Genomic DNA, 19,269 nt, shown 5'->3' with positions numbered 1-19,269 from the left:
TTGTACTCCACCAATCCATTTTTGCAAAGAAGTCCCTCTTCTTCAATTAAATATGACATTTAGTCATCTAACTTCCATTAATAAAAAGTAAATCCCCAACATTTAATTTTATCTATCTTAAACCTTTAAATGGTGTCAATTTGTAAAACAAACCTTCAAAAATAATTTGGTCAGTGCGCGTCCCACTGAAATGATTTACGTCAATTAAGTCCTTATTTGACTTTGACTTTGACCAATCAAACATTTGACTTTGAATAAATAATATTGACATTTGACTAATATGAAATGGGGTGTAACAATCTTACCCCCTTCAAAGAATTTCGTCCTCGAAATTCATTCAGCTAGGATTTAAACCAATAAATATATAGCGCACAGATTTAATCTCCCATATGCCTCATCTTGAATGATTTATCCAATTCACCTTAATAACTTCTTTTCCAACTTTTGTCTCAATAAATAGGTATCTCAGTTTCCTTTAAATAGCAACCATGCGTTGGTAACATATCTTCTGAACTTGTCTTAATATTCTCTGGCATTCTATTAAAAGGAATTGCACAATGTACTTTAGTTCTGTAACTCCCTATATCAGCGAAAGATAGATACTCGAACTCTACCATATAAATCACTAACTTGTCCATAAGCAATTTATTAACGTATCTCTTGAACTGATTGTATTATTTAAAAATAATCTTGTAACTTTTGTCGATTTATCGTCAATGATTCAAATATCATTTTGTCTCCATTCTGTGTATGTGAAACCTTAAATGAAAAATATTTGAGGATAACAATCTCCATTCTAACTTGACAATATCTCCAAAAATTCAGTTGTTCATAAATTTTCAAAATTTCTAGATAGCCCCAACAAAAAAATTGAGATAACTCAATATGGTGTTCTTTTCCTTAATTTTATATCACCTAATGATAATATATCCGCAATTTTCATTTCCACAATTCCTAATAAAATGTCACGCCCCCAAATTAACATTGATATCTAGGATTTTAAAGCCTTGATGATCAAATGCATCATTTTAAGAGAAGGCAATGAGGAAATTGATACAAATGACAATGTAATTAGCATGGAATGCATGAATCATATTGGCCAAATGTAGAACGTGAAGTTAGGGGTATTACATAAAATATACTTTTATGCTCCGATAATAGATAAATATCGATGTTCCTCGCAATGTTATAACACCAAAATTCCTAAATCCAACATCAATATACCCAATTATAAATTATGTTTTAATCAAGCACCTTCAACAATCTACAATATAATTCATATTTCATCATTTTACTTCAGGACACTTTCTAAACCTTAACATAATCATTATCACAAATCAAACCTTCATCAACTTTAGATACAAGAGTAAATGTTTCCTCAAAGTTTAATCTGATAGCAACATTTTTTTTTTACATCCTTAAATCCACACAATTTTGGTGCTCTTTCTTCCTACGAGGAGACAATTATAATATTCAATCATAGTAATTCCTTACTCTTATTCCATAAAGAGGCCATTAGCCTATCACCAATGCACAAGCTTTCTTGTATATCGCTCAAAGACCTTCAATTAAGATTATAACCTAAAGATACCGTTCCACAATTGGATCAAATATACATGATGATCGTCTTAAACTTCAAACTATCCAATATATCATCCATATGTTCCATAATGTATAGATCTCTGAAAAAGTGGAATACTTTATTAATGATATTAAAAATACAATAAAAAATGACTCAAAATTTACATCACAAAAAAAATATTTATTAAATTCACCTTACTTCAAAATTTGCCTCAAAGCTTCCAAATTGTATATATAATATAACATAATAATCCAACAAATGATTTTGGCTAAACCAATTAACTTAATAACCCAAATATATCATCTCATTGTTACGTTATAGGATAACCATTACGTTCATTTACTTGTTATTCACCTTTCATGTTATGATCATGTAACCTTGTTATTTATCACGCGAACCTTTTTACATATGAATATTCACCAAGATTTTATATTCTAATTTCTCAATCTCCATTAATTTCAACTCTATAGTTCTTAACTCTTTTCTTCTTCTCTTAATAATTTACATGGCATCACTTCATTCTTCAAACCATACATGCTTATATGTGAATGATGCTATACTAATCACTCCTTTTCATTTCCTTTACTTCAATGCATGATTCCTTTTCTATAATTCAAAAATGAAAATCAATCTGAGTTTCATAGACTCCCTTCATTCATATCATTTGTACCCTATTTACATAAATGTAAAAATCCAATAATTCTTTTCTTTCAACGACAACTTACCCGGCAATAAGTAGTCTTTGTGAAATCTATCCATATCTTTCTCACATCTCTTATAATCATATAACCCATAAATAATCAAAATGATCGGAGTTACATGAATGTCAATTTCTTCAATGAATAATATATATAATAACACATTATTCTTTATCGATCAATATACAGTATAATATCATCATTTATCCTCCACAAGATTTCTTTTCATATGAATAGACACATCACCAAAATTTTATCATCCTTACATATGAGTGGCTACAAATCACCACAGTCTCCGATGATGCTAATGATCATTTAGTTTTCCAAGATAATTAAGATTCATCATATGATTGTCATGGATTACACATAATATCAATTCCTTTATCTGTCACCTCGAATATCTATATGTAAACAACCTCCGGAACCATCAAAACTTTCACTTCAATTTAATAATCCGTTCAATTCTTAATAGATTACATACACCTCTGTATAAATCCAACAACTTATAATATTTACAACCATCGGATCATTGCAACTATCATAATTATATACTAGTCATTTCTGGATCTGTTAAAAAAAATCTCTATCACTTTTGGTTCCATACCTTCGAGCTTGAGAGCCTGTGATTTCTGCCATCATAATATATGATCATACACACTGAATATGCATGACATGCCAATGCATGTACTATGATGACTTTCAAAATTTTATAAACCATGCTCTGATACTACTTTGACACGATCCGTCCCGAATCACCCTAGTGGACCCGAAACGTGGCGTGCACCAATAATAGATGCTGACTAGATATCAAATCTATCACCAAGGCTGACTATGAATTATTATAAAATATACAACAAAAATCAAATGTTTATAAAAACGTAGTGCAATGGGCCCAAAATTACATCGTGTTTTATCAAATTGACTCATCAATATGTCGTGTAGCTCTAACTCTGAAATCCCCAGGCTCCTCAAGCTATCAAGGACCAATATTACTTGTAAGAAAATTTTAGGAAAATATGAGTTGACAGCTCAGTGAGTGAAAGAGTTCGAAAATAATTATGCTTTCTCATTTAAACATTTTTATCAAATATCAAGTTCATATCATTTAATATTTCACATGATAGCCTCATACGAATATAGACAAAAAGTGTGACATTCTCATAACTCTGTAAATATCATCTTATATCCACGATATAGTCATCAACTGATATCTATACCATCATCTCATCACATCACATGTGATCCACCAAAAATGTACCCTCTGACTAAAATATATAATCCGTCCCTCGGGCTAAGAACTTTAGCCACGGGCCTTTGGCCCCTCCATGAACGAAAGTTGGTCTCAAAGACCTCTCAAAATCAATTCTAGAACACGGTCAAGGCCCCTCTGTGAACTATATGTACACGATCAAGACTCTCCGTGTAGGATAGAGCACGGCCAAGGCCCCTCTGTAACACATGGCACCCATTGACTTCTTTCATTGTACAGACCCGCTAACCAAGTATGCTCGTGTAAATCATAATCTTCGAGCATCTTCTTCCAACCTTGCTCAAATTCCTCACAATTGTGGACGTCATACACCAAACGACGCAAAACATGAAGAATTGGTGCTTTATGTCTATGCCCACCAAAATTTTCGGGTAACTTTTTCATTATATGCCATAAGCACCATCTATGTTTTGTATTCGAAAACACGATTTCAATTGCATTTTGCATAGCACAGTCTTGATCTGTAACAATTCCATGTGGGGCTTGATCATGCATACATTGAAGCCACGTCTTGAATAGCCATACGAAAGTCCTTGTATCCTCATTTGAGAGCAAACCACATCCTAGAAGAGTTGATTGTCCATGATGTCCCAACGAATGGAGCAAATGGCATTTTGTACCTATTAGTCAAGTACGTAGTGTCAAATGTGACTACATCACCAAATTCCTTACACGCTTGCCTGCACCTGTTACCTGCCCAGAATATATTCCGTAGTCGGGCTTCGTCATCCAAGTCTATACTAAAATAGAGCCAGGACTAGTCGCTTGCATCTTGGAAAAATATGCTTGTATTGCAACCGCGTCTCCTTCACCAAGTTTCAAACGTCAGACTTTGTCAATGAAATTTTTACAATCTTTCTCAACGCATGCAATCTTGTCATACCCACCAGCTTCAACTACGGCTGAGTTAAAACTCTTGCGCAATGGTATTCCAACAATGTCGTTAACTTCAAGCTACCTTTTCATGCATGCACTAATCTGGTGATTACATCGATATAGCCATGATTTGGATGGGCTTGTTTTGTGATTATGCTCTAAGTGGACAGTGTTAATACGCCATCCTCCAGTAAGTTCAGAACATGCTGTCAATCTTGCTTTATACCCAGTTTGCATTGTTGGCTGAGGCTTCAAAATTGTAGTTGTACCACTAGTTCAATGGCCTTCCGGACTACATGTCAAGGTCACATAACGAACAACTCCGTCACCACCCTTCTTTGAATTCCTTTTTCACCTAAGAAAGCCAATTTGGTAAGCATAGTGCTTATAAAATTCGAAAACCTCATTCTCATCTTTAAATTTCATTCCAACAGTGGGTTCAATAATTTTCGTTTCTTCACCTACGCCTCTATCATTCGGGTTGTCATCTTCGGACGAAGGAATTTGCACATAACCTACATTGATGAGAAGCATGTAATAATAGTTGTATTCACACAAAATCATTCAAATAGAGATGATTGTAACTGGGCAAGGCAAAAGTTGGTCCATTAACAACTCACTGTTTTCAGTCAAAAAATTATTTCTACTGCACTAAGAAATGGATTTTTTCCTCTTACACTTCAGCTAAAAAATTCGGACTTCCACAATATTTTTCTGGATAAGAGCAATAATAGTTCAACTGATAGCCCCCCTCTCGGGTATGAGTATTTATCTTATAAAATCTTACCCATGTTGTCGTCGGGGTCGAGGTTGCCGGCCAGGTTGTCGTCTGCTTCAATGTCATCTCTGACCGCAGAATATGCGCATAACAACCTCCTGTCACCGCCAATGTCAAAGTTTCCTGCGTTGCCGGCGTCGTCCAACGGGTTCAAGCATGACTTCATTTTTACTGTAGACAACGAGGTTTTTGATCACCTTCGATTTCGGAGTTGGAAGGTAAATTTCACCTGATTTGGGGATATGGATTTCGGGGGAAAATTTAGGCGCCATCCCTTTTCTTTATTATTTTTTTTTGGCACTGTTGCTATCTTTATTTCCTTCTTTCCTTCCAGCCGATATTTTGACAATTCAAAACTTTGCCACATCAGCAGGCTGTAAAGAATTCGGTAGACAAGGGAGTACTTGTAACATTGTCCTTGATTTTAACTGGATTGTTAAAAGTGAAACAATACAAAACATATTAAATCAACCAAGTAACCAGCATATTCCAGTGGATCAAGCCTATTTTCTTTTTCTTTTTTTGAAAAACAAGAGGCCCAACACAAGAGAAAAGGCCCAAAATAAAAAAAAAGGTCTAGTTCATTTACTGTCATCTTTCTCTTCCAATTTAAACTTGCGCCCATTCACAGTCCTCCGTGGCTGGGGCGGCGATTGTAAATCCAGTGAGGGTGACACGACCCATCCCGAATCACCTTAATGGATCCTACACGTGTTGTGCGCCTATGGTAGATATCAGCTAAGTGCTGGACCCACCACCAAGGCAACCATGACTCGTCTGACTGTGAGGAAATTTTAAAGAATTTTGATAGAGTCTCCTCTAAAATATGGACTAAAACCACCTGATTCATAATCAATTTCCTCAACTCAATACATAGAATATAAAACAAGTACACCAGTGCCCCAAAATCCAAATTATTCAAAACAAATACAGACAATTTGAAATTTTCTTGCTTTATCATCAACAATCCTCAAATGTACTAAATATACCATATAGTGATCTCATAACAACCTTTTCTAACATAAACTACATGTAACCTAAGAAACAGGTACTACCTAATATGATAAAGTAGACCATACAACTAATGACGTGTGGCTCAATTCTGTAGATCGACAGGCTCCAATACTGCTAACTCAACTGCTATCTGATAAGGAAAAAGGGTAACAAAATATGAGATTGTAATTCAGTGAGTGGATAGATTGAAAATAAGTATACTTTTCCATTTATGCATATTTCCTGAAAATTCTAACTCTATTAAATGTTTGGGAAATGCTTAAATCAAGCAACACTTTTAAACTAAGCATGATTGCATTATAAAATTCTTGTTTCTTAATTCTAGACAAGTAACTGCAAAGTATAATGAATATAAATAATCAAGCATTCATGAAAATCTATGGAATATTGTTGTTGCTCAATATTATAAGCCGGAAGCTTTATTCTTAGAACTGAATAAATTGAACTCTATAATCTGAAATCCATAAACTGAACTGTAAACGGGGAAATGTAAGCTGAAGGCTAATAATCTATATACTTAAATTCACATTAAAATATACCCCATGTAAACATCTACTAGTGATCTGAAAGCTATAAAATCATATGCACATAAACCGTCTAATCAATACTATGTACACGGCCGTAGCCCCTCAGTGTACAAGATGGAAACAACATAATCATCCTTATACACGGCTGTAGCCCCTCAGTGCATAATAGATACCTTTATCCACGGCCTTAGCCCCTCAGTGGATAAGAGTTACCCTTACACACGGCTGTAGCCCCTTAGTGTATATTGGATACCTTTATCCATGGCCGTAGACCCTCAGTGGATAAGAGTTAAATACATGACTCTAGTACACGGCCGTAGCCCCTCAGTGCACTAGAGTAAGATAATCACATCAATTATTTTTTGATAATTTCAAAACAATCATGCTCATTTACTAATTCTCAAAAATAAGGCATCTCATGTAATTAATATGCTTCTATAAAATAGAAAAGAGAATATTCCTTTTTGGAAACGTAGAATCTCCACTCACAGATCTATGGATAGCAATCTGGTCAAATTGACCAGCCTTATAAAGCTTTCACGTCATCAACTGAAATACGATGTAAAATAACTAATTTAACAACTCCCATACTAAGTATCTCTTAACATTTAATTATGAAATATTAGAATTTGACTTTTCGGCACTTGAATATGTTCTTTAGTTTCTTTCACAATTGAAACAAATTCAACCTTCTAGCACTTCACTAATCTTTAAATTATCATAATTACCTACACCCCAAACATAAAAACAATTCTTTATTCTAATCTAGTGAAACTTGAATTCCCACTTGCACCAATCTAATTTACATCTTATTCCATAGATCCATTCTTTCAAGTTAATATATCATCACCATAATCATGTTCACAATTAATCCTTACTCAAGTATCCAATTTAAAATCTAGAGTTTGCCAAAAAAATTGGTATTCTTACCTTAATGAAATTGGAGATTAAAGAATAAAAAAACTTGAGTTCCAATTTGTACTCTTAGCCTCTTAAATCTGAAATTTATACCACAAGTTAAAACCGTAAAAATTTAACATAAAATTATTCCTTTACCTCTTGAAGAAAATATAGAGAAAGGAGAATGGAAACAAGCTTGAACTACCTATTTTCCTTCCTTTTTCTCCTCCTCTTTTTCCCTTTTCTTCCTTTCTCTTTTCTTTTCTTTCTTCTTTTCCTCCTCTGCCGTTTCCAGCCTCTTTGCCCGGTTTGGTATGAGAAATATATATAAAGTAATGGCAATTGGGTTTAAATGGTCAAAATTGTGGGGTTTTGCAAGGTAAGTCCCTCATCTTCCATATAATATAACATTTAGCCATTCTAAATATCATATAATAAAGTATTAAATCCTTAACTTCCAAATTTTGAAAAATAAATCCAAACTTAAAATTTTTATCCATCTTAAACCCTTAAAATATTTTTTTATCATAAAATAACCCCAATAAAATACATTCTTACATTTTAGTCTCTATTTGACTTTGACATTGACAATTCGACCATTGATTTTTGACCTAAAAGAATTCGGTTGTAACAGAGGGCAATTGACCCCACTGGTCCCTAGCACGAGCTCGACCTTTTTATGACTTGTGATCGTCCCCAACATGAGAGCTAGCCGTTTTTAAAATTGTTCTACATTAATGGTGGATTTATAGATATAAACATTTCTTGAAGTGGAAACAAAAGCAAATAGGAAACAAACTCAAACTCAAAGTAAACTCACCTACAGCCAAGGATTCAACATCCTTTGCACTCAAACTAAACATTGAAAACTCAATCGAAGAAATCAGTCTCCTGGCTCCTTTTGGATTTTCTCGGTGCAGACAAGCCATGGCTGTTCTTATCTTCTGGGCATGTGCATTTGTTGGTGCAGATAACATGAAACGGGTTTGACCTGAACACGATGAAGAGGGGATAGAACGGTGGAGGGGGGATTGAAAATAGCAAGAAACAAAACCCATAGCTATTGCGCCGTTTGCTCTTAGAACTTAGAAGAGGAAGTATTTAATGCTATACAAGAGAGAATAACAAGTATATATACAGACTAGCTACTACAACTAACTAGAATATGACAAATAAGAATATTATAGCCGCAAGCAGCAGCACGATCAGTAGCAATTAGGGGTGGGCACGGGTCGGTTCGGTTCTAAAGAGAACCGAACCGAACCAAACTTTTCGGGTATTTAGTAAATGGAACTGTCGGGTCCAAATATAATTGTGGAACCGTTCGGGTTCGGTTCTATTCGGTTCGGTTCAGTTCGGTTCGGTTCGGTTCGGTTCCGTTCTGTACTATAATTAAATTTTTTAACATTTATAACAACATTATACGAATACAACTATGTTTAATGGTTTTTGAATGTTAGAGACTAGTAAACTAACTTGTTCAAATGATCGCTACGATCAAAGTTTCGATCGGCGGAGGTTACAGCTTCGATCGGAGGTCACAGTGTCGACCGACGATTGTATAGGTTTTGGAATATTAGCGAGGCTGCGAGAGTGAGTGCGAGAGTCGAGACAACGATGTGTACTTTAGTGTAGGGGTTTAGAATTATTTAGTGAATTTGATCTTGTCTGGCTAAGAAATAAAATAATAAAATGGGTAATTGGGCCAAAAATTAAAAAATTAGAAATGAAACTAATTATTAGGCCAAAAATTTGGATTTAGAAATCGTTAATTTGTTAATTTGTTTAGAAAAAAATAAAATTATAATAATTTGATTTACTAAATATAAAAAAAATTAGAAAAATTCGGTTCTTCGATTCTTGATCTAGAACCGAGAACCGAACCGTACCCGTCGATTTTCAATTCAGATACCCGTTTGGGTATTTAATTTGACAAGAACCATCCCTAGTAGCAATAGGGAGTATCATGCTGCAATATTTGCATGGACTTTGAGTAATGATAGCAAGTACAGGCTTTAATGGCTTGGAGCGGAAAGGACTAGAGTACCCTTCTGACTTGATAATTACCAATAAATAAACTATTTGCTAAACCACGTAATGTCGCGTGGTTTTCCCTTCTCAACAATTAAATATAATTTTTAAATTGAAAAAAAATAATAAAAAATTATCTGAGTTTATTTGTGACGTTCAACATCATTACCGCAAATCTTATAATCCATTAATTAACAACTTTAAATAAGTTTAGGGAAAATGAAATGCTTATAATTAATATATGCGATTGCAAAAAAATACATGGACGGAGGGCAAAAATAATTGTGGCACTTTAATAGTTTTGTTACAAAATGAAAGGTGTTTTTTGGGCTTTTGAAAAGTAATTATATCCATACAATCATGTTATAGTGCTAGAATACTTGATATAATGGTTGATATAATGCAACACATCACTCTATTATTGGACTATTTTAAACATAATCAATTTTTCCATCAAGTCATCTCCCGCCACCTATTATCTTGGCCCTTTTCTTCTGGCAAAGTGGTTTAACCCCGTATCCACATCCTACGTTTGCTAGGTTGCCATGTCATAAATTTGTCTCATGACAAATGTCACGAAACATAACTTATTTTTAATCACAAATTTTATGTGATCCAAAATGTTTATCAGCACTTCAATTTTTACACAAAATTCAATTTTTTTGCTGATTTGGTTTGTGAAACGGAATTAATGACTTTAAAACCCATTAACTATTTCTCATTAACTTCTATATATTGATTTATTGATAAAGAAACTTAACTCTCGTGTTCTTTCTTCATTCTAATGTTGTGAAATTGCATCAGAAGACATTGAAGACATGATGCATTTTTATTTTTTTTATTTTTTATGACCATGGGTGTCCGGGCCAACTTTCACGCACCTCGACTAATCCTACGGGCCCTGAAGTTTACAACCGCATACTCACCTCAGTGATCTTGAGGGGACTCGAAATGGTCACCATTGAGGAACAAACCCAAGGCCTGATTACTAAACTACCCCTCAGAGTTATTTTTAGTAAACTAATTTAACCAACATTTTAATAATTGGTTTGGTACTTCAATTCTATACATGGAAGGTTATATATTAGACTTTCTATGATCAACAAACTTTTAACGATAACGGTCACAGAGTCGTGGTAGGCTTCATATGGTTGAAAGTTAACTAATTCTCAAGTTCTTTCTAAAAATCGTAACTACAACATGTTTACTTGTGTATGATATAATTATATTAGGGCATGTTTGATAGGCCATATTTTCCTTGGAAGTTGGAAATTATACCACCATTTTCCATGTTTTAGCATGTTTGATATGAATTATTTTCTCGGCAATTGATTTTCTCTCTTCCCTCCCACGTGACCAAGTTTTCTTGGCAAATGGCAATTGAGGAAAACCTTTATCCATTGGTTTGGTGGGAAATCAGTTTTCGGCCCCGAAGGGGGGAGGGGGCAATGGAAACACCCTAATTATAACAAATTCTATCCCTTTAATTGACAATTTTCATGAAAAACAAAATCAAATGAACATCAAAAGATAGAAAATTTCAATATTTTTCAAGAAAAAAAGTATACCAGTCAAACAAGATTAATTGACAATTTCCAGTACAACAAGTTCTGGGCAATTCAGTTCTTTGAAATTCGTTTTCTTTCCACCCAAATTTCATTCTTACAATCAAACGGACTCTAAGTAGAACTTGAAAAACACATGGCGCTTCTTTATTAGTAACTAATAATATAAAAAAGATTTTAACTACTTTATTTGGTACTTCGATTCCTTTATCAAATATTAAATATGTGTGCGTTCAGACTTCAGAGCTTGTGATATTGTGTATAATCTAGGATAACGTCTTTCTTTTACAACTATGGTGACCTAAAAGAAAGGCTGGGGGATGGATCCCTAGAGCCACTCCGACGAAAAATTCACTAAATTAGCAGTAATAATAAAAATGATAAAAGATATATAATAATGCAAAAATGTAGAACTAAAGAAAAACACCTTCATCTATTCTCTTTGATTTCTCATAATTCAAAAAAATAAAAAATTCAAAAATTCAAAAATCGAAAGACTTCCAAATTCCAATGTTTCAATAATTTTAATTATAAAATAGCAAACCAAAAAATCACATAAATATAGCGTTTAAATAGAAAAGTAAGGAAGGAAAAAGAACAATATCTAACAATCTAAATGTGAACATATCATAGGAAATAATAATAATATCTAGCATCACTTATACTAGAGCACCATTTTAGATTATTATAATTTAGGATCGAGCTACATGACCCGCACGAATGACCGCAGGGATGACCCCACACATACATACATGGAGGTCAGCATTTTTTTATTCACCTGAGACCCATGCACCCATGTGAGGGTGGGATCATCGGTGTGGTCATTCGTGAGATTCGTTTGGCTTTATCCTATAATTTATAGGTTCAATTAAATGAATCATATGACTTTATTGTTTAATTTCATGTAATTATCACTAGACTGGTGCTTAACATCAATCATGTATAGCATTTTACTCCTTATTAAATGAGTCGTTATATTTAATAAAACATATGATTTAATGACATAAATGATGCTACCTATACTAACGTTAAACACTAGTGATGCTAAATAGTATTCCTCAATAGCTTAATAAACTAGTCTATAGCTCCACGTATATTAACTAAGAAGAACGAGAATGTAGGGTTTGGTAATAAAATATATTAAGAAAAATCCATGCCTAAGACCATCCTCAATTTCAACAGAATTCAATGTCCAATCATCTACTGTCACGTCCATGTCGGTAAGACTTTTGTTAAGAATTCCCCGTACTCATGGCTTTTTCCTAAATTTAATAGCACAGTGCCTTAAAAAGGATATACACAATCCAAATAAATCAGGCTAAAAAACATTTTACGATCACTATAGACCATCAAAAAGAGTTGCAAGTCGGGATTGCTTTCTCATAGAAAAGAACCCAAATAATATAGACATAAAACATTGAATCCCCAATTTACTAAGCAACACCTGGTGCACTCTCAGACTTCGCTTTCCATGGGCTCTGTTGTAGTTGATGGTACTTCATTTCCGGATCTAGTAGTCTCAATTGCACCAGTTTCGGTTGGGACTTGAATTCGGGTTCTCTGCACCTTGAGATTGTGACCTCCTCGAGAGGGAGCTGGCGAGGGTGTTTTTGGAGTAGTAGGCTTTACTGGCATCGATTTTGTCATTATCGGCCTGCAAGACCTGTGAAAGCAAATAAAGTTCAAGTGGTCAGGACAATATTTATACTTGAAAAGAAACTGAAATCATCAATACAGCTCCACTTAGAGGGAAAACTTCCTTACTAGGGCTCCAATCTTTTGCCTGACTAGCATGTCGGTTCGCTACATTTCATTATAGTTGCACAATTAGTTCTTATTGAACTTCTAAACCTCCGCTAAATCATTACTACTGCCTGACTAGCATGTGATGATTTAACAGAGATGTAGACTTTTTTTTTTATAGTCGATGGCTCGTTGTACAAATGTAATGAAAGTTTGAAACGAACTTGCTACGTGGACAATAGGTTGGGGACCTGTTGATTAGGAGGATCACTTTGACTATAGCCCTTGGTAGATTTACCAAAGACAAAAATAATCCAATCCTAAAGATCCATAGGATTAATTGTGGAGGTATACCAAGGTTCAGTCTTTGGTTCATATTTCATCAATCATCTAGGGTTCCTCGAACAATGTGATATCTTACAGCGGGTAAAGGATCTTAGAGTGTCTAAGGTTGGCCAGGAGGGTCTCAAACTTTCCCTCATTCAAAAGGGAAGCCTTAATCTTTAGCATCTCAATTATTGTGATCCTAAATAAGAGTAAAATATATCAGGCAACCTCAACTCTTGTAGACAAAATATGCAAACAGCAAACGGTTGTGGTTTGTGAAAATTTGCAGATACCTTCTGGAGCTCCTTTAGCTTCGCTATATAGACTCCTTTTGTTTCATCCTCACCATCCTCGTATAATCAATCCTCAACCTCCTAGAGTTTAGCAATGAACTGCTCTTTCTCTAAATCCGTCACAAACTCTTTATATTTGTCATTAAGCTGCATATGAAGTAGAACTGTCAGTACTTAACTACTGAAGAATCATAAAATCATCTAATGGTCCTAGAATTTAGCTTATTCCTCATATCATAAACATAAGTGTAGCGACCGGAAAAAAATGTGTTTTTTTCGTTTCAAATAAAATTTTCTTATAGGACTCAAATATAATTTGGGTTATATTATTATGTCGCTACGACACTTCCTAATAGTTCAAATTAAATTTTGGTCACGAAAGTAAAATTCCACGTACTTGATTTTCTTAAATTTTACAAGGTGTTAAAATCGCTTTTAGCCGACAAAATTTTATGTTAATTTGGTTACATTATTTTTCTTACGACACTTTATTTTAATACTACTATTTTTGTTTCCATTATTTAAACTTATTTTTTTTTTAAATTGGACAAATTACTTGCATGTTTCATCATCCATCATTTATTCTCCAACTTATCATTCTAATAAACTTCCATTTTTGTCAATGCCAAAACCGTCCCCGATCATTCATTTGAAAATAAAATTACAACTCCAATTTTTATCCATTACCCCCACTTTATTATCCATTATAACCTCCAATTTTAACCAACCCTATCTTAGCATATTAATCTCCATTTTGTTAACTGCCAACAATTATCATTTTAACTCCCCACTAACCATGTTATTTTATTTTATTTCCCCATATCAGTTAACTGCCGGCCACATCATTTGAGGGAAAAAAAAAAACTTCTGACTTTATATTTGAAAAGTAACTTGCACGTCCATCATTCAAAATCCACCAACTACCTTCATTTAGCATTTTAACTCTTATCTAAATAATTTCAATTTCAACCTACCCACTAAGTGCATTTTAACATCCACTTTTGCACTACCATGAAACCGTCTCTTTTATTTTAAGTCGTAAGTTCATTTTTTCAAAGCTGAAATCTCAACTTCTTTAGCGACTCTCCTCTCTCCCTATTATACTTATGCATCAAATTATTTTGCCCCTTCTTCCATAGACAAAAAGAACTTTGAATCTGAAAATTTCTAAAGAAAAGGGCAAGACGTACGCTGCATTTTATTCTTTGGACACGAAAGGATATTTCAAATTCCAAGCATTAAGGTAGGGGTGTTTCGGCACTTAAGTAAGTGATGTAAGATTTATATATTTTCGTTTGCATTAAATGTGTTATTGTGTTGCTCATGATGGAATCACCGTTTGGTGGTTTAAACAAGAGATGAAGAGATGATTATGACAAATGAAATGGGGTTATCAAAACCTAAGAGTAAGCGGACTAACTGATCACCAATTCGCTTGAAATTGACGGTGACACAATTGACCAAAGTTTGCATTTCTGAAAATATATATTTTTACCGTTTACTTAAGTGTTTCCTACTGAGTATTATTTATAGTACTCATCCCTACAAATAATTTTACAGGTTAAGATCGAGGCATGGCAATGGTTGGCATAGTGGCAAGTGTTCGGCAATCTCTAATTCTTTCAATTTCTAGTGAATATTTCTATTTATGTAAATATTTCATGGAACTTAGATGAACTTTTAGAAATGCTTTTTAATGTTTATTTTGTTCATTTTTAGACAGTGCATGTTAACAAGAATTTAAAAGTGTTGGATTGATTTGTATGAAGTTTTATTTTATGCTGGGTGGAAATTTCAGTTTCTGTCCTTCTAGTTGAAAATAGTATAACTTGGGCTACGGTGCATGTTTTTAAGTGAAATCAGTGGGGTTTGAAAGGTCTATGAGTCTTCTACTAGTGGCCTTTGGAATTTCTCGAAAATATTATCTAAAAATAAAGTTATGCCCGTTTTAGTAAACTGCATCGTGTCGAATCCGAGATTCCTGTCCAGCATATTCGAGTAATATTTTCGTACTTCAAACGTTATCGTCGAAACCCCAAATTTTTATATGTGTATATATATGAATGATTTAGTCCCTGTAAAAATTTCATAAATTTTAATAGACATTTGCTAGGCCAAAGATATTTTTCTTTCGCTGTCGTTTAATCCGTAACTGTCGATTTGTCTTCAAATCTTTTACAAAATCAAATTTTGCTACATTTGCCTAAATTATATAGATAACTACCTTCCATTATATTTTTATATATTTAAAAAAAAATTGGATTTATAAAATACTTTGACTAGCGTCAAAGGGGTCGAACCAAAAAAAGAAACGAATATTATTTTAACGCTTCGGTTTCCGAGAATTCGGGGCGTTACATAAGCCTCAACAGCATTCTTCCTATCTTTTGTTTCTTCCATAACTCGATCTTGTAAAGCCATCACAAATTCCTTCTCCATGGATTTTTTCATATCGACAATAGCCATTCCTCCATACACCAATTTTGACATAGGGACACTTGTTTTCTTAACCTTTTTCTTCGAAGGCTTTGCCTATAGACACAAACAATGCAAATTCGTAGGTGAGAACAAAACTTGCCAGGAAAATAAAGATTCCAATCACAAATATGTTCTTTTTTGATAGAGAGACAAACAAAAATAATTAAATCTCACACAACAGCAGAGCCCATTGAAGTCCTTCTATCTTCCCCTCTCACATGAGGAATACAAAAAAGGAGACATAATTTCCCAAAAATTATGAAATATACGGAAGCATCCTTTCTAAGAAAGGAAAACCAAAAACACATGTCACATGAAATATCTGTATTCTATTCTGCATCAACCTCAAAAATATTAACCCAAAAGCAGAGGGGGCCAAATTTGACGGACCTACTGCTTTATTTTATCCTCTCATATGTTCCCAAAAATAGGCGAAAAAGGAGAAAGGATTGAGCATGTGTGATAGAAGATTGAAAGAAGTGGCAATTGAACCAATAACTCAACAACATGCAATAGGGTAAAAGATATGTAAGGAAGAAAAAAAAAAAATAAAAAAAAAAAAACAATAACAATAACAACAACAACAACAACAACAACAACACCACCACCACCACCACCACCAACAGCACCACCAACAACAAGAACTAATAATAATAATAATAATAATAATAATAATAATAATAATAATAAACAATTTCCTTGATTTACATAAATAATTGCTAACTAACCTTTGCATTTGTTTCCATCTGGCTGGGCTTATCCTCTGAGTCATTTGACACCATTTTCAGCCTCAGAGACATCCACAGAGCCTTAGCATCTTGCATGCTGATCTTAGTTTCAGTAGTACTTGATGGAGCAGGATCTACAGAAGTCTCATGTGTTTCCATCTTGGTAGATTCCTTTGTTGACTCTTTTACAACCAGAACTTCCACCTCCTCTTCCAAAAGCTGATTTAAATTTTGAATAGGATCGTTTAGCAGAATGAATACCAAAAAGTGTTCTACAAAGAGGACTTACAGTTGCTGATTCAAGCAAAATATTACCATCCAGATTTAGGCATACTTTGACCTTTAATTTTGCTTGTTCACCCTTTGTGGATTCTAATGGTCCAATCTGTGCATCGGATTAGAAAAAAAAAAGATTTTCCAACGAGCGACAATACTTTCAGTGACATGAGTGACCGAAGCACACAAATAGATTATTGTGTAAGTGCTGATCTTTGCTGGTGCCTTCAACTCACTAACACCAGCATATTGCACATCAACCACAAAAGTGCTAGATCTGTAGAATGTTAGAGCTTTAACACTAGGTATTGGATTACCCTTGGGAAACACGATGGTACAATGTTGTCTCTTGATTTTCCAGAGCTCCATTCCGAGTATCTGCACCATGACAAAGCAATGGGGAATGGGAAGATCTTGTTGACCTTCAAATCAGTAGGTCGAGCAAATCTTAGAATGGATGTCGTGGAGTATTTTATTTCCAATAAAAGGTACATTCGTAATAGAATAGGAGGCAAATGTTCATAGACATAATTGCCCGTCCTCTATCCAACTAAGCATGCAAGAAAACAAATACTCTATAGAAGAAGGAAAACTAAGAAAAGCCATGGCAAATGCAATCGATAAATCAGGAAAAAAGAAAGAAGAAATCCATGGTCAGCCTTTCTGCCTCAAATGTAGGAAAATGGAAAAACAACAAGTATACTCCTACTCAATTTTTTTTTTTAACCTCCTTGCCCAATGATATTTCAAGATACCAATGATTAATCGCAGTGCAGTAAAATTGCTAACTCTAAGTCATTAACCTAGCATTATCCTTCCTCAATAAACCAATCACTGTCATGGACTACTGTTCACATATTACAGAACTAAAAAAATTTTATTTCCAGAGGAAATCATGGTATGCTAAATTTAACTCCCCCCTCTTTTGATAGGGGTATGCTAAATTTTACTATGACTAAGAACAATAGAGATGTGAGATTTCCTATGTTTTTACCAAAAGAATCAGCTTGTAAGATTTGTTCAATGTACAAATAAAATAGAACAAAAAAAAATAAAAATAAAAGGTATATAGCATTTGGCTCAACAGAATAAGAAGCTAAAGATCAAAACTGACTTATACTGCAGTCAGGCCCCATATAAAATTTGTGTTTCTACATCCAAATTCAAAGGGCATGGCATCAAGTGAACCTATAGGAAGAACTATCAATTAACAATAAGAACCAGTAGCTGGGATTCTTGTACTTTAAATGTGGGACTAAGAATGGCACATTCTAAAGCAAAGCATTTGGCAACACACTCGTCACGTTCACTGTACGCCTGGGCCCCTGGGCTCCTTTCCAAAGAACTCGGTCAAGATCTTGAAGATAGCAGGAATTCGAGAGCCTGAACCAACAACCTCAACTGCATGAATAATTCAAGAATACCATTATGCAGCACGCACGCACACATAGAGAATGGGATCAAGTTCAACAAAATTGAACGTCATTGAGCAACGTCGTTAAGTTCAAGCAGAAGCACAACCTCAATGACAAGTAAATCAACTTAAAATGCCATCTTTTAGGATGTAAAATCAAATAATACCGTTCTATTAACTTACGGTAAACCCAAAGGTAAATGATTCAACATGATTTATGTGTTAAAATCATTAGATCTGACAATCATCAAACATTTTAGGGTTTGAGATTTACGAGATAACTCGGGGGAAGAGAATGGCTGAGAACATGTGCGTCGGCTGCGTAGAAATGATTTTCTTGAATTTTCCTCCAAAAACCTTCTGTGGTGAGGGAGAAGAATAAAGGTAGAAGGGGGAAAAGAAGGTTTCTTAGAGCCGGTCTGGTAGAGATTATTACTCCACAAGAATTGATTTTTCAGTCACATCACAATGGCCCACTGTCAGGCAACAACGTGCATGGCCTTGTAAAAATTTGCCAAAGTGACCATTTTGTACTGAAGTTCATTATTTAAATTTATTAGGCAATTTTTTAAATGACGTCAAAATTTTTATTAGATTATTTTAAAATATTAATTGATACAGTAAGAAAGGGAGGCATGAATGAGGACGACGAAGAAGAAAAAAAGGAGTTATATATATTTTTTCATTGGTTCGAAAAACTTGTATTTACGACGTTAAAAATATGAAAATTATGTGTATCGATGAAAAACAAAATTGATATGAAAGGGAG

The 19,269-nt window shown here is 34.2% G+C and overlaps 1 protein-coding gene and 1 long non-coding RNA gene across 3 annotated transcripts; both read right to left on the bottom strand.

The window, feature by feature from the left end:
* Positions 1–12,560: 12,560 nt before the first annotated feature.
* Positions 12,561–13,729, bottom strand: LOC111405155. The gene is made up of 2 exons (XR_002704747.1): positions 13,605–13,729; positions 12,561–12,904 (listed from the first exon to the last, which is right to left on the bottom strand). It is a non-coding gene; the product is annotated as an uncharacterized LOC111405155 (long non-coding RNA).
* Positions 13,730–15,764: 2,035 nt separating this feature from the next.
* LOC111405151 (heat shock 70 kDa protein 15-like) lies at positions 15,765–18,905 on the bottom strand. Of its 2 annotated transcripts, none has more exons than XM_023033912.1 (4): positions 18,775–18,905; positions 17,126–18,487; positions 16,811–17,029; positions 15,765–16,136 (listed from the first exon to the last, which is right to left on the bottom strand). In XM_023033912.1, exons 2-4 carry the CDS (start codon positions 17,126–17,128, stop codon positions 15,843–15,845), a joined length of 516 nt encoding a protein of 171 aa, XP_022889680.1. In that variant the 5' UTR covers positions 17,129–18,487; positions 18,775–18,905; the 3' UTR covers positions 15,765–15,842. The 2 variants fall into 2 exon arrangements, with proteins under 2 accessions (XP_022889680.1, XP_022889679.1); XM_023033911.1 differs by having other exon boundaries at positions 17,126–18,469.
* Between the last annotated feature and the right edge of the window lie 364 nt (positions 18,906–19,269).

Source organism: Olea europaea, chromosome 12 (assembly GCF_002742605.1).
Source record: "Olea europaea var. sylvestris chromosome 12, O_europaea_v1, whole genome shotgun sequence".
Taxonomy (NCBI): Eukaryota; Viridiplantae; Streptophyta; class Magnoliopsida; order Lamiales; family Oleaceae; genus Olea; species Olea europaea.
Note: the sequence above shows the minus strand (reverse complement) of the source record. Positions and strands in the feature narration are given on the sequence as shown.

Bases quoted from the DNA above. Each gene is read 5' to 3' on its own strand.
- LOC111405151 (XM_023033912.1), bottom strand. The intron at 16,137-16,810 runs GTTAGTTAGCAA...TTGTGTCTATAG, and splicing joins AGATGGAAACAAATGCAAAG to GCAAAGCCTTCGAAGAAAAA.